Here is a 26,817-nt window from a genome sequence, read left to right as displayed (position 1 = left end):
CCTGCCTCTGTTCTTACAGGGCAATCACCTTCTCTTCTTGGTGCACTTCGCTGGTTGGTTCTACCCATAGAGCATTAGCAGCTGTGATTAGTGGGAACACAGTGTGATTCTTGAATTTATTTACTCATGAAATTTGTATTGACTGCCTACTATGTGCAAGGGATTCAGAGAATAATTACATACAAGTCCTGTCCTTGCGTGGCTCATATGTTGGTCAGGAAGATTTTTAAATGTGCATGATAAATTCTTCCCTAAAGTGGGTTAGGGTCTATCTTAAGACGGTGATTGTTTCAGAGAAGGGATTGGTCACTTCCATCACAGAGGAGTGTATTACTCCATTCTCACACTGCTATGAAGAATTGCCTGAGACTTGGTAATTTATAAAGAAAAGAGGTCTAATTGACTCACAGTTCCTCATGGCTGGGGAGGCCTCAGGTAACTTACAATCATGAGGGAAGAGGCACATCTTACATGGCAGCAGGCGAGAGAGAGAGAGCATGATGTGAAGGAGGAACTATCAGACACTTATGAAACCATCAGATCTCGAGAGAACTCACTCACAGTTTGGGGGACAACACCCCCATGATCCAATCACCTCGCACCAGGTTCCTCTCTCGACACGTGGGGATTATAGGGATTACAATATGAGACGAGATTTGAATGGGGACACAGAGCCAAATTATATCAGAGAGGAAGGGATCAGGGAAGGCTTCATGAAGGTGGTGATCTGTAAGACAGATTTTGAGGGGTGGACAGGATTGTGGAAGTGGGGAGAGCATTCCAGGTGGAAGGGGCAGTGTGAGCAAAGTCCTGGAGATGGGAGATCATGGGGCAGGTGGTGATGGTGGAGGGACTGGGGAGCCTCTCAGGGGTAGAGGTTATGGGAGTCTGCTTAGATGTCTTTCTGGACATTTTGGTCAGGGTTGGATTCAGAGTATGTCCGCAGGAAGGAAGTGAAGGGGGCAGAGCGGTATCAGTAGGTCCTTTGGGTAACCTGCTGGGAATCTGAATGTATGGAGATTCTGAATGTCAGGGCTGGACAACCCCAGCAGAGGCTAAGGGAGAAAGATGAACATGTCCTCTCTGTCCAGTTTTTCATAAGTTAGAGGATGATAATATCTTTTAGTGAAATGGCACTGGCTAGAGGCAGAAGACCAACATCACACTTTGCATCCACCGTTTGCTTTAAAATCTTCCTTGGGCCCCAGCATCCACTACTGGGTTTTTGGGCATCATGCCCAGGGTTCATGAAGCCATAGAGAAAACACAGTGGCTCTGCCTGCCTGGAGGGTAGTTTTACCTGAGGATTTGAGGGCAAAGACATTTATTAGTATTAAAACATATGCACGGGGCCGGGCGTGGTGGCTCACGCCTGTAATCCCAGCACTTTGGGAGGCCAAGGCGGGTGGATCACGAGGTCAGGAGATCGAGACCACGGTGAAACCCCGTCTCTACTAAAAATACAAAAAATTAGCCGGGCCTGGTGGTGGGCGCCTGTAGTCCCAGCTACTCGGGAGGCTGAGGCAGGAGAATGGCGTGAACCTGGGAGGCGGAGCTTGCAGTGAGCCGAGATCGCGCCACTGCACTCCAGCCTGGGTGACAGAGCGAGACTCCGTCTCAAAAAAAAAAAAAAAAAAATGCACGGGTATTAAAAATGGAATGCACAATTTACAGGAGTATTTAAAATAGGATACTTCATACAATTGTTAAAGCTTACCTTTGGTGGGCTCTGTGGGTTCCAATGCTTGGTTTTTAGAGTGGCCTCAAGCAAGATAATCTCTCTACCTCAGCTTTTGCTTCTGTAAAATGGGAATGACAATAGTATCTGCCTCCTGGGGTTGTGAGAATTAAGTGAGATAACCCAAGTGAAGTGCCTGGCACGTGGTGAACAATTAATAATGTTGGTTGTCATTATTATCATTCTGTCCTAGGCTCTTTAGGGCACTTTGAGGGGGAGAGCATGCTGGCAGGAGACTTCAGAGGCCCTATCCACAGACTCGAACCCCGGCTCCCCCACCTGCTGTTCACCATCTTCACCAGCCTGATCCCTCCCCACTTCTTCCACCACGTCCCATCCACAGACGCTCTTCTCTTTTTTCTCCCCAGCAGATGCAACCTTCACTTGTCTTGATTTCTGTTTGAAGAAGGCTTCCCTCTCCCCAGCCTTTGCTCCCCCTTTCTGGCTTCCTTTTTTGTGGAGTGGCAGGTGTCTGCTCCCTTCCCCGAGCTCCTTCAGCTGTTGGTTGTACCTCTACAAGCTGCTCTGTACAGCTGCCTCTCCTTTTGTATATCAGCCAGCTATGTGACCTGGGCCACTGCACTACCCTGTCTGGGCCTCAGCCATCTATAGGGAATGGTGTGCCCACCTCTCTGCATCATCAGAGTTGTAATCCTGGCCCATTCTTGGTGCATTCCTGGCTGCTAGATTGTTCATGGAAAAGGGCAGTTTCTCTCTTCCCTCAGAAGGCAGAACTTGTGTGTATGCCTCATAATATTTAGTCTCCCTTGTGTCCAAAACTAAGCCTGGGTACATCAGAGGGTCATTAAAGATGTGAACAAAACCTCAAGGAATGGAATAATTATCTAGATGTTGATTCTTACACAGACCTCGTTTAGAGACAAAACAGAGATACCTAGAAAAAAGACAAGTTCATATGCAACATGGCATGACACTTTGCCAGGAAACAAGAACATCGAGTGTCAAATTGCTAAACTGTTTTTTTTTTTTTTTTTTTTTTTTTTTGAGACAGAGTCTTGCTTTGTCACCCAGACTGGAGTGCAGTAGCACTATCATGACTCACTGCAACCTCTGCCTCCCAAGTTCAAGCGATTCTCCTTCTCCTGCCTCAACTTCCCAAGTAGCGGGACTACAGGTGCACGCCACCACACCCGACTAATTTTTGTATTTTCAGTAACAACAGGGTTTCACCATGTTGGCCAGGCTGGGTCTCAAACTCCTGACCTCAAGTGATCCGCCTGCTTCAGCTTCCCAAAGTTCTGGGATTACAAGCATGAGCCACCGCACCCAGCCAAATTGCTAAGCTTTAAATAACTACAGCCTTGACTCACAGGCTACAGATAAACACATCCCATAGTCCCAGATGCCTTAGTTTAGGGTCCTGGACAGGAGGATTCCCTGAGGCAGTGGTCTACACAGACAGGAAAAGCAACGCCGTTTCCAGACTTGCACTGCAGCTCTGCCACACAGTCATAACCTTAGTCTCAGTGTTCTTATCTGTAAAATGGAAGTGACTCCTGTTAAGTCAGTCTCACAGGGCAATTGTGAAGATCCAATAAAAATGAAATAGAATAGTGGGATTATTATGAATGAAGGAAGCACAGCCAGATCAGTGGCTGGCATAGGTGTTTGGTAGGTGGGCTCAGGCACTGGGAATAAGGAGCAATCTCAACAGGTAAATGGTTTCTCCAGCCCAGTGCTATTCAGAGAGAGAGTGCTTAGATCACCAATGTCAGAATTACCTGGTAGGATATTAAAATATGATAGGAGCAAGGCTCAGTGGGTCACACCTGTAATCCTAGCACTTTGGGATGCCGAAGTGGGTGATTTTAAGGCAATCACCATTCTGTCTCCAAAAACAAAACAAAACAAATATATATATATTAGGAGTTGTGATAGCAGGCATCTTTGTATTGTTCTTGGTTTTAATGAAAAGAAATGCTTTTAACATTTCACCGTTTAGTATGTTTGCTGTGTGTGTGTGTGTATGTGTATATATATATATATATATAAAATTAATCTTTTCATCTTTATCAGATTAAGGGTATCACTTTATATTCTAGTTTGCTAGGATTTTTTCCCTCATAATTTTTTTGTTTTTTTTTGGAGATGGAGTCTTGCTCTGTCACCCAGGCTGGAGTGCAGTGGCGAGACCTCTGCTCATTGCACCCTCCGCCTCCCAGGTTCAAGCAATTCTCTGCATCAGCCTCCCAAGTAGCTGGGATCACAGGTGCCCGTCACCACACCAAGCTAGTTTTTGTATTCTTAGTAGAGATGGGGTTTCACTATGTTGGCCAGGCTGGTCTTGAACCCCTGACCTCGTGATCCACCCACCTCGGCCTCCCAAAGTGCTGGGATTACAGGCATGAGCCACCACGTCTGGCCTTCCCTTATGAATTTTATTTTATTTTATTTTTATTTTATTTATTTACTTAGAGACAGAGTCTCGCTTTGTCACCCAGGCTGGAGTGCAGTGGCACAATCTCGGCTCACTGCAACGTCCGCCTTCCAGGTTCAAGCGATTCTCATGGCTCAGCCTCCCAAATAGCTGGGACTACAGGCAAGTGCCACCATCCCCGGCTAATTTTTGTATTTTTTAGTAGAGATGGGGTTTCATCATGTTGGCCAGGCTGGTCTCAAACTCCTGACCTCAGGTGATCCACCTGCCTCAGCCTCCCAAAGTGCTGGGATTACAGGCACGAGCCACTGCGCCCAGCCTCCTTTATGAATTTTATAGAACTCTTTTTTCCTATCACTATCTTTTGAGATGATCATATATGATTCATTTAAGTTGTTAATGTGGTGATACATTGATTGATTTACTAATGTTAAACCAATTTTTTGTTTTTGGTTTAAATACAGCTTGATTATGATGCAATATCTCTTTAATCTATTGCTAGAATCAGTTAGCTAATATTTTGTTCAGGATCTTTAAGTCTATTTAATGAGTTGGCCTATAATGTTTTCTTCTTGTGTTGTCCTTGCTTGGACTTGGGATTCAGATTACGCCAACCACAAGTGAGTTGGAGATTTCTGCCTATTTATTCTATGGAGAAAAATATCTAATATTCGAATTATACATTCCTGAGTGGGTGGTAGGATTTATCTGTGAAATTACCTGGGCGGAGCCACCATATTGCCCAACTCTAAGGGGGCACCATTTCCCTTTTAGTCTACGTGAATGGCAACCTCTGGAGATGTGCAGGGAACAACTTGGCCCTACAGCTGAATTTTCTTGATGGAAAGATTTTTTTATAACAGCCTTGTTGAGATGCAATTCACATATTATAAAATCCACCCTGTAAAAGTGTACGTAGGTTTTAGTATGTCGAACACAGAGTGTGTTGCACAAAACCATCACCATGATCACCGGTTTTTAGAGCATTTTCATCACCCCAGAAAGAACTGCACCCGTTAGCAGCTATTTTCTATCCCCTCAGTTCCTGGCAATCACCTAACCTGCTTTCTGTCTGTATGGATTTGCCTATTGTGGATATCTCCAACAAATGGAATTGTGCAAATATGTGGCCTTTTCTGACTGCCTTGTTACACTTAGCAGGATGTTTTCAAGGTTCTTCTACTCTGTAGCATCTATCAGTACTTTGTTTTCATGGCCAAATCATAGTCTATTGAATGAATATACCATAGTTTGTTTATCCATTCATTAGTTGATGAACAGGCGAGTTGTTTCTATTTTTCGGCTATTATAAATATGCCGCTGTTAACATTCGTGTACAAGTCATTTAGGTGGACAAGTTGTCAGTCTCTTTGGTGTACAACCCAGGAGTGGAGTTGCTGGATCATATGGTAACTCTATGCTTCCAAGTATATAGAGTTTTTATACTATAGATTTAACTTAATTGATCTTGGTCTGAGAATGTCCCCTGTATTATTCCAATCCTTGATGTTTGTTTAGACTAGCTTGATGGCCCAGCACATGAATGATTTTCATAAATCTTCTAAGTGTGCCTATAAATAATGTATAGTCTCCAGTTGTTGGAGGAAGTATTCCATATTTGTTCATAAGATCAATTATCTTTATATTTTTACTAATTTTGTTCTACTTGATCTATGCATAATTGAGATGTGTTAAAAATCTTCCACTACAGTGGTAAATTTGTAAATTACTTCTTGTGAGTTAATTTTTGCTGTATGTATTTTGAGCCTGTGTTTTCTAGGTATATCCAAGTTTATAATTGTCGTATTTTCTATCTTCCTGGTGATGCAAAGGTATGATTTTGTAGTGATTATCTTTATATCTAGTAATGCTTTTTGCCTTGGAATGCATCCGGTATTAATATAACTACTCTAGCTTTTGTTATCATTTTTTTGGCTTATCTCCTTCCTTTGACTTTCAATCCTTCCCCATGATTATATTTTAACTGTGTCTTGTGTAAACAGCACACGGTGAGATTTTATTAGTTTGACAATATTTGTTTTTTAGCTGACAGTTTAGTCTACTTATATTTATAATGATTACTGATATCCACATTTATTTTCATTGTCTTAAATGCTTTTGTCTTGTTTTCTCTATTTGTTCCTTGTTTCTCTTACTTTCTTTGGATTGAGTTTTACATTCCTCGTTTTTTTTCTTTTCATATGCTATTTTTCCCTTCCACCTGTTTTATAATTAATGTGTTAGAAATATGCTCTGTGTGGATTAGTTTAGTGGTCACTTCAGCTATTTTAATATGAATAGCTGTACTAGACAGGGTCAGGCTATGCTGAGTTAAAAATTACCCCATATAGCTTAGTGACTTAACATAGCAAAGGTTATTTCACATCACACTACATAGCTAAGTGGTCAGTGAGGGACTGAGACACCCAGGCAGCCATCTCCCGGCTGCCCCCTCTGGAACCTGCAACCTCCAAGGTCATCCCAGAAGGAGGGAAGCGAGGGTCTACAGCCATACCACCCTAAACACTCCTATCTTGCCTGATCTCAGAAACTAGGCAGGCCTGGGCCAGGTTCGAGCTTGGATGGGAGAAGGAGAAGAGAAAGTTAGTTTCCCTAGAAACAGACTCTGAGAAAAAGATTCAGGCACAGGAAGTTTATGGGGGAGTATTCTCAGGAACAACACCTGCAAGGATGTGAAGGAGGCAGGATTATGCAGAAGAAGCTGCATTAGAAGCTCCACCAGTCACTCAGGAGCTCTGGTCGTTAGTTGGCCTTTCAGAACTGTCCCAAATGGGAAAAGGAGGCTAGGACCTTGATCCATCATCAGTGGATGTACACAGCCCCTGGGGAGAAGTATAACTAGTGCCCATTGGCCAAAAGCAATTCCCATGGCATGATGAGTGGCTCAGTTCTGAAGAGTCCCTCCGAAAGGTCCTTCAGAAGTGTGTAGTGATATCTGCAAGAAGGCTTCCTGCTTTTTTTTTTAGATCAAGTCTTGCTCTGCAGCCAAGGCTGCAGTGCAGTGGCGTTATCTTGGCTCACTGCAACCTCTGCCTCCCAGGTTCAAGCAATTCTCCTGCCTCAGCCTCCCATATAGCTGGGATTACAGGCATTTACCACCACGCCAGGCTAATTTTCGTATTTTTAGCAAAGATGGAGTTTCACCATGTTGGCCAGGCTGGTCTCGAACTCCTGACCACAGGTGATCTGCCTGCCTTGGCCTCCCAAAGTGCTGGGATTACAGGCATGAGCCACTGCACCTCTGCTTTTAACTGTTCTGGCCTAGAAGTAACATTAACCGGAAATAGTCACATGCCCCCAACCTAACTTTGAGAAAGTCTGAGGGATGTAGGAAAGCACATGTAATATTTGGTGAACACCAACTGTCTACTTAACCTCTTGGATCTGAAGACTGACGACTCAATAATTCTAGAAATGTATCAGTTATTTCTTCAAATAGCACATCAAAACCATTTTTATTTTCTCCTTCTGGAGAAATGTTCTCTGTGTCTCTTATTAGCTTTTTCATATTTTCTATCTATTACTCTCTCCGGACTGCATTCTGGGTACTTTCTTTGGATCTTTCAGTTGACTAATTTGCTCTTCAGACAGGTCTAGTGTATTATTTATTCCTTTGATGTATTTTAAATTTCAATTATTATTTTTTAATTTCTAAAAGTTATATTAGGCTCTTTTTTTTTTTTTTGAGACAGAGTCTTGCTCTGTTACCCAGGCTGGAATGTCGTGGTGCAATCGTGGCTCACTGTGGCCTTAAACTCTTGGGCTCAAGTGATGCTCCTGCCTCAGCCTCCCCAGTAGCTGGAACTACAGCTGTGCTCCACCATACCCAGCTAATTTTTTAAAAAAATTTTGTAGAGATGAGGGTGTCTCACTGTGTGGCCTATGCTGGTCTCAAACTCCTGGGCTCAAGCAATCCACCCACGATGGCCCCCAAAGTGTTGACATTACAGGGTTGAGCTACTATGACCAGCCTGTTCTTTTCAAATTGGCTTGTTTCCTGTTTACCGTTTTTTCTTTAAATATATTAATCACAGTTATTTTATATTTTAATATTTGTTCTTTGATCTCTATCTCTGCCATCTACTGTTTCTGCTGTTTCTCACTCATGGTGTTTTCTTTCCCTATGTGTGCATGCCTGTGTTAAAGTAGAAATCCGGGTGGGTGTGGTGGCTCACGCCTGTAATCCCAACACTTTGGGAGGCCAAGGCAGGTGGATCACCTGAGGTCAGGAGTTCGAAACCAGCCTGACCAACATGGTGAAACCCTGTCTCTACTAAAAGTATAAAAATTAGCGGAGCATGGTGGCGCGTGCCTGTAACCCCAGCTACTCAAGAGGCTGAGACAGGAGAATAGCTTGAACTCAGGAGGCGGAGGTTGCAGTAAGCCAAGATCACACCATTGCACTCCAGCCTGGGTGACACAGCAAGACTCTACCTCAAGTTAAAAAAAAAAAAAAAAAAAAAAGTAGAAATCCTTCAGAGAGGATTTGTGTTTGCTTTTGTTACTTAGCTGAGGGAACTACAAAATTTTAACCTCTTTCTACTTGTAATCACTTTAATTTTTTCACTTGAGATTTCCTGGACCACAAAAGTAGTAGGGGCATGGATCACAAACCTATATGAAGACTAATTGATGGTTATGAATTTTGGGAGTTTTTTTTTTGTTTTGTTTTGTTTTGTTTTCAGAGAAACAACTTTCCTTATCGTCCTCTTCTGGCTGGTTGAATTTATTTCACACTCACTTATCTTTAGACTCCTAGCTTTACTGGCAAAGTCTCGTATTAGATTCCCTGCCTTTGATGGGCCTTGGGTTTCATCTCTTGTTTACAAAATCTGGCAGCAGAGACTCTAATGGTGAATGCAGCTTACCTCACAGGATTCCTGGTTTCCCTCTGTTTTGGGGCTTTGTGACTTCTTTACTTTTGTGTCATTTTGCTGATACACTGGCTTATGATGCATACTCCAGACAGCATATTAATTGCATTAATCAGAAAGATCCTTCATAACATCTAATCGACCATCATTTGGCCAGAACCAGAGTCCCCCAGCCATTCTTCCATGACACTTAGCATTTCTATAAAGCATGTTTGTAGCAATCCTTAGTTCCACCAGCTGGGTGCTGTGAAGCACACAGGGGTTTTGCAATTTAAGACTAGGGTTTGCGTCTTGGTTCTGCTATTTATTACGGCCTTGGGAACTTCATCTCACTGAGCTTCAGTTTTCTTATTTGTAAAGTGGGTCGACAGTCCCTACCTTGCCATGCTCTCATGATGATCAAATGAAACCAGATCTGTCCTTAACATATGCTAAGTCTGAATAAGGAGGACAAATGCAGGCCATAGGCTATATGTCTAAATACTTAAAAGTTATAAATGAAGCCAACAAACAGTTATGTAAAGTGGTTCTATTCTACCTTAACAAATGCCCCTTTATTTTATTATTTATTTATTTATTTTGAGACAGAGTTTCGCTCTTATTGCCCAGGCTGGAGTGGAATGGCGTGATCTTGGCTCACTGCAACATCCGCCTCCCAGGTTCAAGTGATTCTCCTGTCTCAGGCTCTCGAGTAGCTGGGATTACAGGCACCTGCCACCACGCCTGGCTAATTTTTTGTATTTTTAGTAGAGACAGAGTTTCACCGTGTTAGCCAGGATGGTCTCAATCTCCTGACCTCAGGTGATCCACCAGCCTCGGCCTCCCAAAGTGCTGGGATTACAGGCGTGAACCACTGTGCCAGGCCTGACAAATGCCCCTTTATAAGGACAGAAAAAGTGAAACTCTGATTTTTATATAGCTAAAGTCAGCAAAATATGAAAAAGAACTGAGTTTAATTATTATTGCACATGTCTAAATGTTACATTGATGAATTACTTATGTTTGAAAGAGTAATAAAACAAAAGCATGCATAATTTATAAATTATTACATGTGTTTATTCCATATAATTTATTTTATTTCTTCATTTCAGCAAAATTGAGTTATAATGTTGTAATCAACATTATCATATAATTTGTGGTCTATTGACAATGATGTTAAATTAAACCACTATTCCTGAGTTGTTGTAGTTCTTAGTTTTGTTTCTTCAATTAATTTCATTTGGGAGAAACTTCTGCTGAGATTCCATTCAGTTTTATTGAAGTAGAACAGCTGGAATTACCAAAAAAAAGTTCTTAAGGCCACATTTTGAATCAGAAATGAATTATAAATTTTTTTCTTTTTTTAATTGAAGCCAGTTTGAGCAAGAAAATTATAAATTTTTCATATGAAGTTCAAACATTGTAATGAGGCTGCAGCATAAGATAATTATATTAAGCAGAAAAATTATTAAATATTTTAATTCCATATAGATTACCATCTCATCGTGCTATCTTTACTCCCTCAACGTAATGTCTAGATTAGTATTCATCTATTTTATTAAGAAAAATATATTATAAAGAGATAGTATAAAGAAAACTGAAAACAGTAGGGTTTTACTCAGTCTACAATGTCCAGAGAAATAATCCCTACAGAAGTTAATTTCAGGATGATTTGTACGTGAATCTTCTCTTTCATAGTCTGGAGACATTTTTGTTTCCCTTTTTGGATTTTATCTTATCGGAATGTCACCTTTATTACATATTTTACTTGTGACTCCTTTGGTTTAGAAAAGTCCTATACATATTTAAAATAATAAATATGTATTTTTAATCCCTTTAAAAATGGAATAGCCAAACCTAGATTTTTTTTGTAGGCTTTTGCTAACACTATCTCATAACAAATTCTAAATTAATGTTATTTCCCACTAAAAATAGAATTTTCTGTTACACTGATTTCTCCCCATCATCCTATATCTTACCTAAATTAAATCTAAGTGTTTAACAGCACGGATTTGATATTCCCATTGTGTGAATGAGAGTAGTTAAGGTCAAATTTGTATGTGTTTCAGCAAGATGTCCCATTTGAGAGAAGATTCAGAGAATGTCATATATAATTTTTGAACTATTCTATAGAAAATCTAATTGAGAGCCTAATCAATTTTAGTAAGCAGTTCAAACCATGTGCTACCATACCCAGCACTAAGAATACTTTCAAGCCACCTTACATGTTCGGCCAGAAGAAATTTACCATTGTCTTCTGTAAATATTGTGCTGCATGTAAAAAAAGCACTCTTTGGCCAGGTGCGGTGGCTCACGCCTGTAATCCCAGCACTTTGGGAAACCAACACAGGTGGATCACCTGAGGTCAGGAGTTCGAGACCAGCCTGGCCAACATGGTGAAACCCCATCTCTACTAAAAATACAAAATTCGCTGGGCGTGGTGGCACATGCCTGTAATCCCAGCTACTCAGGAGGCTGAGGCAGGAGAATCACTTGAATTCAGGAGACAGAGGTTGCAGTGAGCCAAGATTGTGCCACTGCATTCCAGCCTGGGTGACAGAGTGAGACTCTGTCTCAAAAAACAAAACAAAAAGCATTCTTATGCTTGACTGAATATTGAACACATTATTTTTTGAAAACCATCACACCACTGTTGTAAGTTGGCATTTTCCTGTAATTGTTTCATACCAGCAATGGCTGGCTATTAATTCAGCCTATTTAAAGTTCTAGTAATTGCATGTGTGTTGTGTGTAAGCAATGTTTTATGTTCTTTTAATTGAGAGCCCAATCAATTCTCCTAGTAAGCAATTCAAACCACATGCCACCATACTTAGCACTAAGAATACTTCTGGATTTTTGGTCAAATTCTAAACTTGCATTAGTTTTCTGTTGCTGCTGTAACAAATTACCACAAACTTAGAGGCTGAAAAAACAGACAAACAAATATATGATCTTACAGTCCTGTAGGTTACAAGTCTGACGTGGGGCTCACTGGGTAAAATCTAGGCTTTGGTGGATGCTGGTGGGGAGAATGTTTCTTTACCTTTCCAGCTCCTAGAGGCTGCCTGCTCTCCTTGGCTCCTGGCCCCTTCCTCCATCTTCACATCAGCAGTGATGCATCTCTCTGACCTTATTCCGTAGTCACTTCTTCCCCTGAGTCTCTTCTTCTGCCTCCATTTTCCATTTTTAAGGACCTTTTGATTATACTGGGCCCACCTCAGTAACCAGAGAATCTCCCTATTTTAAGGTCAGTAGATTAGCAATTTTAATTTCACCTGGGACGTTACTGCCCCTTTGCTGTGTAACCTAACATATTCACTGGTTCTGGCAATTAGGATGTGAACATCTTTGGGGAGCCATTATTCTGCCTACTGCAGACTTAGCAACCATGTTATACTATTATCACAACCTTGCCTATGGCAGCTTTTGAAATCAATGCCTAAAACTGAAAATAGTTTTTCTACTTCTTAAATCAAAGATTGCATTTTTACAACAAATGTAAAACCGGCGGAATTGCTCTGTTATTTCAACTTTCTTACTTTCTTCTGCTGTAGATCAATACTGTCTATAATGCTAGTCATTCCATGGGACTTTTCTTCTCTAGTACACACTACCTGAGTTCTATTTACTTTTCTTTTTTTGAGACAGAGTCTCGCTTTGTTGACCAGGCTGGAGTGCAATGGCACGATCTCGGCTTACTGCAACCTCTGCCTCCCAGGTTCAGGTAATTCTTCTGCTTCAGCCTCCAGAGTAGCTGAGACTACAGGCACACACTACCATGTCCCACTAATTTTTGTAGTTTTAGTAGAGATGAGGTTTCACCACGTTGGCCAGGCTGGTCTCGAACTCCTGACCTCAAGTGATCTGTCCACCTCAGTCTCCCAAAGTGCTGAGATTACAGGTGTGAGCCACCGTCCCAGTGCTATTTACTTTTTTAAAACATTTTGTGTATCTTTTTTTACTTTATTGTCCATTAAATTATTAATATTCTTTGGTTCCTCCATCCCTGATATTGATCATTTATTTCATTAATTTTTATCCATCTTACATGTTCAGCCAGAAGAGACTTACCATTGTCTTCTGTAAATATTATACTGCATGTACAAAAAGCATTCTTATGCTTGACTGAATATTGGACATGTATTTTTAAAAAACATCACAGCAATGTTGTAAACTGGCATTTTCTTGTAATGGTTTCATATCAACAATGGTTGGTTATTAATTCAGCCTATTTAAAGTTCTAGTAATTGCATGTGTGTGGTGTGCAATTGTTGTTTTATGCTCTTTTAATTGAGAGCCTAAGTATTTCTGTCCTATGGGAACTAAGCATGGTCCTGCGAGGGATGTGGCATATACTGTCCAACCTAGAGCCTGGTGCACCGCAGGTACCCAGCAAATGGTAGGTTATAATTGCTGCAGCAAGGCCAGGCACAGTGGCTCATGCTGGTAATCCCAGCACTTTGGGAGGCCAAGGTGGGTGGATCACCTGAGGTCAGAGTTTCGAGAGCAGCCTGACCAACATGTTGAAACCCTTTCTCTACTAAAAACACAAAAATTTAGCTGGATGTGGTGACAGGTGCCTGTAATCCCAGCTACTCAGGAGGCTGAGGCATGAGAATCACTTGAACCCAGGAGACAGAGCTTGCAGGGAGCTGAGATCGCGCCACTGCACTCCAGCCTGGGCAACAGAGTGAGACTCTGTCTCAATAATAATAATGATAATTGCTGCATCAATGCATGGCCTCCTCCTTTTCCCTCCCATTCTTCCCCTGCCCTCTGCCAGCAAACACCTCATCAGACTCCCCACTAACCTCTAACTATTCCCTGTCCTGGCTTTCCCTGTCACTGTGTCCCTCTTACATACAAGGAACTTCCTCTTCTGTAGGGAACTGGATTCTGGGCAGGGACGATGCTGGGGTGGGAGTCTGGCTTTGAAGCCAGAGGCAGTTGCAGCATCAGCAGGCCTTGGGAGCTGGTTAGAACTGCAGACTCTCGCCCCAGCCACCACACTGCAGTAAAGTGCCCAGGTGGTCTGCACACACTTGCAGAAGAAGGTTTGAGAGGCACTGGCTTGCACAACCTCACCGCTTGTATTAGTTTGCTACGACTGCCATAACAAAATACCGCAGACTGAGTGGTCTAAACAACAGAAAGTTATTTTCTCGCAGTTCCGGAGACTGAAAGGTGTTCAAGATCAAGGTTTGGAAAGGGACAGTTTCCTCCAAAGCCTCTCTCCTTGTCTTACAGATGGCCACTCTCTTTGCTGCCTCTGCACAGAGTCACCACTCTGTGGGCGCTCATCCCTGGTGTCTCTCTGTGAATTCAAATTTCCCCTTCTTGTGAGGGACACCATGCAGATTGGATTAGGACCCACCCCAATGGCCTCTTGAAAGACCTTATCTCTGAATGCAGTTGCATCTGAGGTCCTGGGGTAAGTTAGGACTTTAACTTAACAGATGAATTTGGGGAGGGACACAGTTCCCTCCCAGATTTAGTTCATAATGGCACTTTAACGAAGAAGAATCTAAGGCTCAGAGAAGTATGTCACAGTCCAAAATCATAGTACAGGCCAGGCGATAAGGGTTATATCTCTCGACAGAGCCCTCCCCAGGGGGAGCAATGAAGGACAGTGCACAAGAGGACGGGAAATGGAGTGTGCTGTCTGCATTGAGGTTTCAGCTTTGCTTCTGTTACTTTTGAGAACTTGAATAAATGCCCTGACCTCTCCAGGCCTCAGTTTCCTTTTCTGTGAAATGGGGACAATAAAAGGCTCTTCCTCACAAGCCGGTTGTGAGGATTCCGTGAGCAGGAATTGCAGAATTCATGTGAATAGTGCCTGAGGCCCCCTGATCCCACTCTGCCTCTTCTCTTTCCCTGTTATCCAAATCTGCCCTTATTTACTGCTGGCCAAAAATGCCCAGTGATTTTCCCCAGGTGGCTTGCAGTTTAATAGCTAGAAAAACTAAAGGCTTGAAACTGTCATGGTGGAATTGTAGGCATCAGCTAGCAGGTGCATGCAAGTCTTGGCCATGCAAGAAGGCTTTCCTGGATGCTAAGCCTGAGGGAGGAACTGAAAGGGAAAACTTGCTGATGTGCCCTTCCGCTCCTAGTTCCTGGAGGTTCTCACTTCTAAATAATAGGCTGCATATGATTTGATTTTGTTTCACTCTAAATTGCTCAGCCTGCAACTAGGGGTGCAAGGTGGAGTCCTACAAATAAATTCTGCTGTGCAAATAATCAGGCACCTGCTTACTTGGGGGTGCTTAGAAATGAGTCCAAGCTACAAAGTGTTGAGGAAATGATTGCAGTTTTCCTTTGGGGTCAAACTGGGTTTGGAATACAAAATTGTTTTCGAATATTTAGTTTGTCCTTTCAGTGTATGTACCATGTGTTCTATGAAGGTCTGCTCTATGCAAAGCACTTTGCTAAGGCTAGAGTGGGAAGACAGAGAGAATGTTTCTCCTTTCCTGTGCTCACATGAGCTTGGGGCAGGAGTGCAACTAAGACCTAGTAATGGGGTTCCATAGACAGAGGTTCAAGTTGGGGAGGGCAGGGCAGGTCAGTCTTCTTAGTCTAAGCTGGAACATCACTGTCCTGGGACAGAGGGACTCCTTTTATTATCCTGTATCCATCCATTTATTTTTTTGGAAAGGCTACTTTAAATCCTGCCCCTATTACATGGCCAGTATTGGGCTTCCCATCCTTGTCTGGGGTCAGCATAGCAGGTCAGATGGAGGCAGGTTTTTTTAATCCGGGCCCAGCCGTGGCTTTGGTGGCAAAATATCCTCCCCAGGTCTGGGGCCAGATTCCTAAATGAGGTCGAGTTGTCCAATGTATGAATTTCCCTTCTGTTACCTGCTGGCTTTTGATGATGCCAGTCCCCCTAGTTTCGCCTGCCAGAATGCCAGGATCCACAGAGAGAAGGGAAGTAGTCACAAACTGTGAGTGGCCTTTTCCTCCAGCTTCTGTCTAGCCACTGCCACTGTGGCTGTCACAGGATCTGTGCTCTCCTGCAGCCCTGCCCGGCCTCCTCCCTGCAGGTCACCGCCCCCACATGCCCAGTGCTCTGAAATGTTTCTGCTCTCACTGGCCCCGTTTCACAAAGTCTCTTGGTTTATAGGATCTGCTAGTCTAATTCATATGAAGGAGTAAATAATGATTAATGGAGTCTGCATTGGAACCAGTGGCCAGTGCTTTAATTAATAATTATAAAACAACAACTTGAAAGGAAGAGAGAAAGAAGCTTGAAAGGTGGAAGGATAGACCCAGTGTGCAGCTCCTGGGAGCTGTTATTTCTGTTAGAGGGCTTTCCGAGTCCTGCCAAGCACGTGCTGTTCTCCTCCACAGGATCAAAGGCTGAAGGCCATTGGCCTATTTGCCTCCTTGTCATCAGCCTTGGTGGGGTGGAAATCTGCAACTCAAGATTCCTGCTGCCCGTTATAGGAAGCTGTCTACCATAAACCGGGGACGTCAGCAGAATTGAATGGTGAATCAAAAACTGGAACAAATCGCTTTAATTACCTAAGACCCAAACCTAATTCATAGTATTTCTTCACTGGACCATGAGCCAACTTCATTATATCCCCTCCCTCTAGTTGAGCAGTTTAACCCAGAACTGAGCTAAGAGTTCTCTAAAACTTGGAGCTACTGCTGGAAGGGAATGTGCCTACCATTCAGCTAGCCAAGCCCTCTCATTTTACACAGAGGCCCTGAGAGCTGTGACCCAGGGCTTCAGCTTCACTTAAATGCTTCACTTTTCTCAAGGCCACATGGCACCTCGGGGGCCCAGATTTGACTCATTACTCTGGCAGCCCCTCACCTTCTGCACTGTTCCATGTGACTGCTTGGCTTGGAACCCCAAGAAGTAGCACAAGGCTGGGCACAATGGCTCACACCTCTAATCCCAGCACTTTAGGAGGCCAAGATGGGAGAATCACTTGAGCCCAGGAGTTCAAGATGAGTCTGGGCATCATAGTGAGACCCTGTCTCTGCAAAAAAATAAAAAATTAGGCTGGGCATGGTAGCTCACGCCTGTAATCCCAGCACTTTGGGAGGCTGAGGTGGGTGGATCACTTAAGATCAGGAGTTCGAGACCAGTCTGGGCAACATGATGAAACCCTGTCTCTACTAGTAATACAAAAAATTAGCTGGGCATCGTGGCATGTGCTTGTAATCCCCGCTACCCGAGGGGCTGAGGCAGGAGAATCGCTTGAACCCAGGAGGCAGAGGTTTCAGTGAGCCAAGATAACACCACTACACTCCAGCCGGGCAACAAAATGAGACTCCATCTCAAAAAAAAAAAAAATTAGCTGACCATGGTGGCACTCCTGTAGTTCCAGCTACTCAGGTGGCTAAGGTGGAAGGATCATTTGAGCCCAGGAGTTTGAGGCTGCAGTAAGCCGTGATTGCACCACTGCACTCCAGCCTGGGCTTCAGATCAAGACCCTGCCTCAAAAAAAAAAAAAAAAAAAAAAAAAAAAAGAGAGAGAGAGATAGCACAAACTCTGGCATATATTGTACATTTTTTAACAGAAAACCTCTCATACACTAAGAAATTGACACCCCAAATGAAAAATGGGTGGCTAGATTGAAGTTCCTCTAGCCTTCCCCTCACAGCCCTAGAAATTCAAAGGAGAGGGTTTGCAACTTATTGTGACCTGATTTAGATTATGATTACTAATATTATCATTGTTTTTATTTGCTTCAATTACCCTACTCATTTATAATTTATGTTTCAAAGGATATGGCAACATTTATCTAAATCAGTGGTCCTTACCTGGGGGTGATTTTTGCCCCCAGGGGACATCGGACAATATCTGGAGACATTTCTGTCTGTCACAACTTGGGGGGTAGGGTGCCCACAGTGTGAGCTAGTGGCATTTAGCGGATAGAGGCCATGGATGCTGTGAAAGGACGCACAGGTTGGCCCCCACAACAAACAATGATCTGGCCCAAAGTGTCAATAGTGTCAACATTGAGAACCCTGGGTCTAAATCAACACAGAAGGGGAAAATAGGTCTCCTGCAATCCTGTTACCTCAACAAATTAAACACTTCACTTTTCTATGTTCCTCCCAGCCTCTGCCCCATGGTGTAAACTTCAATTTCCCAAGCTCTTCTAACCATGGCAGGAATACAGTTTAAATTCCACATTTCTTCACTTATTATTGCATCCTGGGCTGTTGTCCCTCTGGCCTCATTATCTTCTCACTTACCACTTTTAGTGGATGTAATACAATACTCCAGGAAGGTTGATACCCCATATTTCACCTGATCAGTCCAGGTTTCTCAGTGGGGGTGTTTTTTGGGGGGGGACTTGCCAAATGGGCTGCATGGGGGTGGGGGTGGCTTGAGCAGCCCTGCTGTGGGCAGCCGCCTCCTCTTCCTGCAGCCCAGGCATCAGCATCATGGTCCTCATCATCAAAAGCCCTTTATGAAGCACCTTGGTGAATATATCCTGGCACCGGGGGCATCTTCTGCAGAGTTCTTCCCACCAGCCCCTGACGTGCAGGGCTTGCCGGCTCAGACAGCATCTATGTCAGCTCACCAAAAAGGCGTCCAAAAACTGGGCTGTAGGCCCCAGGCAGAGGGGTGAGAAAACGGATTCTTAGGCAAGATTCATGTGAAGAGTAAGTACGCCGGGGAATGCAAAGACAGGCTGGATTCCCAAAGGGAGCCTGGCCCTTGAATTCCCTCCTCCAGCTGGCTGGAGGCTTCTTGGAGGACACGGGATTTTAGAAGCTACTGCGAGGGAAGGAGAGAGTGAGGGGAACAGCTTAACAGTTCAAGGACTTGGGGTCAAGCGTTCCAGGCACACAGTGCATGGCCTGGAAGATGTTTCTCCAGAGACCTTTGTGCCACCCTCTGGTCTCACCCCAGTGTCCTTTTCCTTTGACTCTGCAGGTGTTCCATGAGCAAGGCATCCTCTTCGGCTACCGCCATCCACAGAGTTCTGCCACTGCCTGCATCCTCAGCCTTTTCCAAATGACCAACGAGACTCTCAACATTTGGACTCACTTGCTGCCCTTCTGGTACCTTCTGGCCCCCTCGACCGGCCTGTCTCCTTCAGGAGCCCTGGAGACCCGGGTGTCTTAAAACACAGCTAGTGTTGAGAGGGCTGTGATTCTGTGCTGGGGTTTGGGGATCCCCCGTGGGTATACGCGGGTGAAGGAAGTGTGTGACAGAGGGAAGAGACATTGGGTGTGCCACTGGGATGACCTTTAAGGCATGGACTGGGGTAAGATTTGAGGGGAAATCCTGAAAGTGCCTCAGTCCTTCCCTGCTCCCTGCTCCGGTGCCTGATATGATAGTATTTACCTTCATCTCCAGTCTTGGAGACTTTCTAGGTCTTCCAGCAGCCCTGGTTAAAATGTCACTAGTTTGAGCAAGTCAACCTCTCTGAGCCTCACATTTTCCTACCTGCAAAGCAGGAGTGATGGTCCGTACCTTCCCAAGGGTTGCTGTGAGAGTTTGGGGAGAACACATTGGTAGAGGCATCTGGCACAGAGTTGTGAGTGTTCTGTAATCATTCTGGGAACCACGGCAACTGGGAGGCACTTGGTCAGGCAGCCTGTAGATGGAGCCAGCTAAGAGCAAAGCTCTGGGATGCCTGTAAGCAGAAATGGGAGTTGCCAGGGAAGTGAAGAGGGGCCTTGCTGAGAAAGGTGGGAGATGAAGGCCAATGTCACACACTGCACACCTTTGCTTAATGAATGGAGGATGGAGACAGGGTCAAAGCACCAAATCACAGTGGATCTGAGCTGAGAGAACTCAGAGGCCATTCAAGCCACCGTCCCACTCAGACCACCATTGGTCGATGTAGACACAGCCGAGAGAAGGGGTGGCTTCCTTATGTCATGCAGGGGCGCTGTGGCACAGGCTGGTCACTGGACTCCCTCCAGTCATGTTAAGAAGAGATGAGGAGTGTGCCATGAGTGGAGATGGGCCCAGGCTCCCCGCACAGGGGCAGCCAGCCTGAGTAGAAGTCAAATGACAGACCTGGGGCCAAAATGCAGGAGCAGGCTGTTTGGTTCCAGCAGCCAGCTCAGTGGAGAGGGGAGAGAGCTCAGTCTGGTGTGGACTAGGGTGATCTGTAAAGGAGCGTGGCAGCCCTGGGCCTGTGGACCAGGCAGGGGTGGCAGCACAGCCCTGCTCCAGGGGCCATTTGTCATTTTTAAAAGTATACATGCTTATAAATTATAACCCTTCAGAAGGGAATAGAGTCAGGCTCTGCCACTGGCCCCAGTTCTCCTCCCTGGAGTGGCCAGGAGGACCTGCTTCCTGTGCGTCCTCCTGGAGCTTTTCTGGGGACCCAGGAGCATCTGTGCTGTGAGTGTCCCCAGCATCTGCCTCTTTCCCTGCTGCCCTCCTCTTACTTACCTCCCTTGGAAATCTCACTCTGTCAGCATCTGCAATCTGCATGTCTCCTGGACTTTGGAACATCTGCCTGGTGTTCCATTTTCTGAATGAATCATGGTTGATTTAGGCTGTTTTGAGATTTGAGCTGCTAAAAGGGTATCGGCCTGTCCATCCCTGTCTGTGGGTCTTGCGCTGCATGCATGGATCCGTGTAGGGTGATTTTTTGCTATTTTACAGCTGAGCCAAGCTGGGTGAGCCGCACCCCCCTCACCCCCAGCACTGCCTATGCACCTTTACACTGTGCCAGGCTCTCAGAGATGATCCTGACTGAGCAACAGAGAGTAGCAGGAAGGACTTGGGAAGGTCTGGATCAAGATGCCCTAAGGAAATGGGACCACTGAAAAGTTGAAATGACTGAAGGATACATTTTGAGAAACAGCAAATAGCTTAAGCTTTACTTCTGCTGGGACAAAAATAAAAAGTCCACAAGTGTAGCTGGAAGGATTTAGCAATATTCCTTCAGCTCCTGTATATGAAAAGCTTGGTAGAGTCTCCTCCCTTGGAGGAGTTAGTGGGAAAGGGAGCCAGCCCTCTAGGAGTGATTTGTGGAAGTGAGGTGCTCCACAGGCGGGAACCTCATGCATGGACTATAGGTCAGGCAGATCTGGTGAAGAATTGTGAAGTGTCTCTGCATAGAGATCTAGGCTCCGCTGAGAGTCAGCTGTGGGACTAGCTATTCAGAAAAGTGATTGTACTCTTAGTGGAGGAGCAGTGTGGAGGAGGAGGGAGAAAATAGTCCTCTTGGCCTCTGGGCTTGCAAGGGTCCACCTGGGGCATTGCTTCTATTTGAGGAGCCTTCCTACAAGAGGGACATAGACAAACTACATGGAGCAAGGACAAACCACAGGGATGGTGGTAATGCCAAATTTAGATCCTGCGAGGAATGGCTGAAGGAACTGGGAGTATTTAATGTGAAGTTCAGGGAGGTGGGAGGGGGTTAGAAAGACTGCCTTAAAATATTTGATAGGCGGCCGGGCACAGTGGCTCGTGTCTGTTAATCCCAGTACTTTGGGAGGCCAAGGCAGGCAGATCACAAGGTCAGGAGATCGAGACCATCCTGGCCAACATGGTGAAACCCTGTCTCTACTAAAAATACAAAAGTTAGCCAGGTGTGGTGGAGGGTGCCTGTAGTCCCAGCTACTTGGGAGGCTGAGGCAGGAGAATTGCTTGAACCCAGGAGGCAGAGGTTGCAGTGAGCCAAGATCGTGCCACTGCACTCCAGCCTGGTGACAGAATGAGAGTCCATCTCAAAAAAAAGTGTATATATGTATGTATGTATGTGTATATATATATATATACATATATATATGTATATATGTATATATATGTATGTGTGTGTGTATATATGTGTGTGTGTGCATATGTGTGTGTATATGTGTGTGTGTGTGTATATATACACACACACACACATACACACACACATATACATATATACACACATACATACATATATACATATACATATATATACACACACACACATGTTAAGCTTGTTTTCTATGATCCTGGTGGAGGGAACTAAGGGCAATCAAATGGAGATAGATTCCAGGAGGACAGATTTGAGCCAATGAAGGAGAACTTTCCAGCCCTTGGAACTGCTTTGGGAGGTAATGAGCCCCCCATCCCTGGAAGCATGCAAGCTGAGGCTGCAGAATCACTAGGGGATTGGACTAGATATACATAAAGCTTCTCTTCTTACTTCACCTGCCCATTCCCAAAGTACTGCCTCCCAATTAAAAAAGGACCCCCCACCTCCCTAGCACATGGTTTTTCCCCAAAGTGAGAACACGAAGGAATTGGTCATCACCGGGGAATGGAGACTGTAGATAGGCGAGGATCTAAGAGGAGCTTCCAGCATGGAGGGTGAGTGGGTCCTCTGTGTCCATGGTGGAGGGTGAGTGGGTCCTCTGTGTCCATGGTGGAGGGTGAGTGGGTCCTCTGTGTCCATGGTGGAGGGTGAGTGGGCCTCTGTGGTCATCATGGAGGGTGAGTGGCCCTCCGTGTCCATGGTGGAGGGGTAGCGGTTCCTCTGTGCTCATCGTGGAGGGGTAGCGGGTCCTCTGTGGTCATCGTGGAGGGTGAGCGGATCCTCTGTGTTCATCGTGGAGGGTGAGTGGGCCTCTGTGGTCATCGCGGAGGGTGAGTGGGCCCTCTGTGTTCCAGGTTCTTTGCATGGAGGTTTGTGACTGCACTGTATGTGACAGACATCAAGAATGACAGCTACTCCTGGCCAATGCTTGTGTACATGTGCACCAGCTGCGTGTACCCGCTTGTGTCCAGCTGTGCGCACACTTTCAGCTCTATGTCCAAGAATGCCCGGCACATTTGCTACTTCCTGGACTATGGTGCCGTCAACCTCTTCAGCCTGGGTATGTGAGGCCTTGTTCTTGTTTTCCTTCCCCTGCAACTGGGCTGTTTGCCCCTTCTCCTGTGAGCTAGGGTCACCAGAAGGTTTTGATGACTTTGCAGAAGAGTCCAGGGAATGCCAGTGCCCCTGTCCAGGTTCCCAATGGGTGTTTTATAAGAAACTATCCATAGGTATGCTGCTAAATATTTAGCCACTGGCTCTGTGGGGACAACAGCCCCAATCTGCAGTGTTTGCCAGTTTCTGTGGTGTAAATCTTCCCATCATGGCCAGCTTCAACCTACCAACATGACGTCACAGAACACAAGGGTGGGAAGAGATATGCGTAGCACACCATTACAGAAATTCCACCGTGCAGATACAGTAGATGTCGTCATTGAGTACTCAGTATTTTTGTTAATATGATTTATTTAATTGCAAGTTTATGTGATTCAATTTTTAATGATGGCTGTGTTCAGCACTCAGCTCTCTCACAGGCCAGAATGAACTGACTCCAGTACATCAGTGCTGGTCTCTGTCATGCCAGGCAAGAGGAGGAGGGTGAGGTCATGCGACTCGTACGTCCAGAGGCTTAGCACAATCAGAGAGATGCTCAGAGTGTGCAGGAATAGAGCAGCAGCCTAAGCTGGTGAAATTGGGTGCTGACTGCCCCCTCTTCCTTGTGTTTTTCATTGACTATGATGCCCCCTCCTCCAGTCTCTTCTTCTCTCCTCCCCTTGTGGGCATGCATCTATCCCTAAGGATATGAGTTCTAGATTCTTCCTCCAGCTCCCGTGGTAGGTGAGAAAACCAATTATTGTCTTCCTTGCCCAAGAGGTTGTCCGTGAGGAGCCTACCTCCATCCTCTTTCTTCAAATACACACGCTTACACTCACACAAACACACACTCATGCACTGACACACACTGACACACACACAATGCACTCACACATACACATACACACACTCACCACATATACACAATACACTTAAGTGCACACACACACTCTTACTCCACACACACACCACATGCCACACATACACATTGACACACACAATACACTCACATACACTCACACCACATACACACAATACACTCACATGCACACACTCTCAGACACTACACACACACCACACATACTGACACACACACTACACTCACATACATACACAACACATACACACAATATACTCACATGCACACACACATACTCTCAGACCCTCCACACACTCACATCCACATACACACCACACATACTGACATATACACACAATACACTCACATACACACTCACACCACATACACACTCACATGCTTATATACGTGCACATACTCTCAGACACTACACACACATTCACACACACTCTCACATACATCACATACACACACCACACCCATGCACATCACACACACCACATACATACACACACACCACACACACACTCACAGACACACGTGCTCACTCACACACACTCTCACACACATACACACACATTTTCCTGTGGCACCGCTCACTCCTCAGTGCTCTGCTGCCCAGTCCCCAGCATTCACTAGATCTTGCCCCTTTCCGTGTGAGTCAGGCTTACCCTCAGGCTTTGATGGGTTTGCGGAAGAGAGCAGGGAATGTGCGTGCCCCTGTCCAGGGTCCCGGCCTCCTGCCTGCGGAGATTGACGCAGGGGTCCTTCAGGCCTCCTCAATGCCCCTCTCTTTCTCTGGTCCCTGTCACATCCCTCCCACCCTCCAGATCCCCTCTTACCCTCCACGTCCCCTCTCCCCTGGGCTGGCTCCCCTCCTCTGCTTTCTGGCACACATGGGCGGGGAGGCTCAGAAGTGGTCGTTTGACCTCTCCTCTCACATGATCCAGTTCCCCAGGGATCTCCTCCGTGCCTACTGCATCTCTTCCCATCTCCAGAGAAACCCTGTCTCCACTGTAAACCTCTTACCTGAGGTCCACGCCACCTCAGAGCCATGAGACCAGAACTGTACCTGCTCCCGCCCCTGCCCGTACACCTGCTACCCCTCTGTATGTCCAACCTGACTGATGGTCACACCCCTACTCCTCCCGAGTCAGAGCCTGACTAATCCTTGGGGTCCCCTTCCTCTCATTCCCCGCCCACGCCTACCCTCTGGCCAATTGGTTATTAAGGCCATGTGACTTCTCTCCTACCTGCTGTAAGCGGCACTGCCCCTTCGTCTTGACTCAGGCCCCGGCCTCTCACTTGCACAGTTATCACAGCCTTCTCCACCTCACCCGGCCCCTGGAGGCTTCCACCACACCTTCTACCACATCACCCTCCCACTGTCAGGGCCCTCATCAGCCGGAAGCAGTCCACACTCCTTAGTGGGGTGGCTTCCTTGGCCCTCGGTTTCCCGCCCTGGACTTGTTTTGGTAAGTGTGGGCATTTCTGGAGTAATCGCTGCGTGGCAAGCCCTGGTCCAGGCCCCTGACACACACCCCCGAGGGGCCACACCATGTTTAATGGTCCAGGTACTGGCACCCGATTCCACCACCCCTAAACATTAGAGGCTCCTGTGCAAGTTTTGTAACCCTGCCAAGCCTCAAATCTCTCATCCACAAAATGGATGTAATATCTTCTTTGTGAGTATATTCTGATGATTAAATGTGTTTTAAATGAGGCTCAGAGCCTGGCCTTGGTCGGCATCTGAGGGCAGCCATTACCATGATGATCTCGTTAACCCTGGCAGCAGTCCTTGAGGTAGGTCCTAGTGTCATACCCATACCTAGGTGAGGAAAGTGAGGCACTGTGGAGGTAAGTGACAGGTCACACAGCTGTGCATGGCAGAGCCAGGGTGAGGACTGAAGCCCATGTGGTCCGCCACCAACCTGTCCCCTGCCTTCCTCCATCACGGGCCTCATTGTCTGTCTGTGTAAGAGTTCCTCTTGTTGCCGTGGTCTCCCTTTCCTGTATCCTCCCATAGGCCATTCCCCCAGAGCTCCCTCTTCCCTTCCCTGCAGGCTGCACCATGGGAGCCTCAGGGGCCCCTGCCCTGTGCCCTTCCTCCAACCCCCAGACCTGGATATACCCCCACCATGGTTCTTCTGATCCCCAGCCTACCAGCCATGCCGGCACACCTCCCTTGCTGGGAACAACTCCGGAGCACAGAAGATGCCTCCAATCTGTTTTTCTAGCCCATAGCCCAGTGCTTGATGTGGGGAAGTGTTCAGGAAACACGGAAGGAACATCTAGTCCACCAAGAGAGCCATTGATTCCATCTGGGACTCCCTGCTCCACCTTCTGCCCCTGCCTCCCTCCTCCCTCCCTGTCAAAGCCCTCAATCCCACCAGTGTAGCAGCCCTCCCGCCACCTCCCAGGCTTCCAGGGGTTCCTCCCTCAGGCCATCCTGTGCGCTTTCACTAGGTTTTGGTCATCAAAATCCTTCAGTGGCTCCCTTAGTGCCTAAAAGAGGAAGTTCCCTTTCCTTAGCCTGCACCCAAAGCTGAAAGCCACCCTGCCCTCAGGCTCCTGTCAGAATCCTGGATGACCTGCCAGGCTTTGTTCCAAGATCAGCTCCTGTGCCTTGTGCTCCACCCATCCCGAGCGCCTGCCCCACACTGGAACCTGCCTCAGGCTCTGATCTTTTGCTTCTGGCTGTGGTTCTGGGCAGGGTCAGAGGCTCCCTGGCTCTTGCATGGCCCACAGCTTGCCCTAGTTGGCATCTGCTAAGCGAATGCATCCCAGTCCGGAAGGGAACCCCCTCCCAGTATGGGGCCAGACAAAGGGCTTGCCTCTCCCTCTGGAGGCAGCTCCCCACTGAAATCTCGCGGGCTGCCTGCTGGAGCTGGGAGTATGGGACCAGGAGGCTTTGGTGTTCACCCTCTTTGCCTGTGTGGCCAGCTTCGCTAGATCCACCTGTCGCTGGGATAAAAGACAGAGATCAACCTGTGTGGCCCAAGGCCTTGTTCAGCCCTGAGCTAGGACTCCACGATTCCTGATGTCTTTGGAATGACAGGTGACCTAGGCATGGCCATCAGGCCCTGGGCTGCCTCCCTTAGGGGAGACCTCAGGAAGTGAGGGTGCAGGT

General features: G+C 46.0%; 1 protein-coding gene and 1 long non-coding RNA gene across 6 annotated transcripts in view; one reads left to right on the top strand and one right to left on the bottom strand.

Annotated features, from left to right (window-relative positions):
• The window catches only part of PAQR5 (progestin and adipoQ receptor family member 5), a 103,198-nt gene that overhangs the window by 61,829 nt on the left and 14,552 nt on the right, over positions 1 to 26,817 (top strand). Inside the window, exons 1-3 of one of the 2 annotated variants that reach the window (XM_055277972.2) lie at positions 19,566 to 19,673; positions 22,208 to 22,290; positions 22,591 to 22,796. In XM_055277972.2, the coding sequence (XP_055133947.2) occupies positions 22,241 to 22,290; positions 22,591 to 22,796 (256 nt within the window). In that variant the 5' untranslated portion in view covers positions 19,566 to 19,673; positions 22,208 to 22,240. Of the gene's footprint in view, positions 1 to 18,912; positions 19,041 to 19,565; positions 19,674 to 22,207; positions 22,291 to 22,590; positions 22,797 to 26,817 lie in introns of those variants that run through there. The other variant, XM_055277971.2, reaches the window with a different exon arrangement.
• Positions 10,206 to 19,503, bottom strand: LOC134736782 (uncharacterized). 4 transcript variants are annotated; one of them, XR_010121032.1, is made up of 4 exons: positions 19,327 to 19,503; positions 18,225 to 19,099; positions 12,054 to 12,247; positions 10,206 to 10,301 (listed from the first exon to the last, which is right to left on the bottom strand). It is a non-coding gene; the product is annotated as an uncharacterized lncRNA (long non-coding RNA). The 4 variants fall into 4 exon arrangements; XR_010121033.1 differs by lacking the exon at positions 18,225 to 19,099 and having other exon boundaries at positions 19,429 to 19,497; XR_010121031.1 differs by lacking the exons at positions 10,206 to 10,301; positions 12,054 to 12,247 and adding an exon at positions 16,202 to 16,508.

The sequence above is a fragment of the Symphalangus syndactylus genome, chromosome 5, assembly GCF_028878055.3.
Source record: "Symphalangus syndactylus isolate Jambi chromosome 5, NHGRI_mSymSyn1-v2.1_pri, whole genome shotgun sequence".
In the NCBI taxonomy this organism is placed as follows: domain Eukaryota; kingdom Metazoa; phylum Chordata; class Mammalia; order Primates; family Hylobatidae; genus Symphalangus; species Symphalangus syndactylus.
The sequence above is the reverse complement of the archived record's forward strand: the minus strand, read 5'-3'. Positions and strand labels throughout refer to the sequence as shown.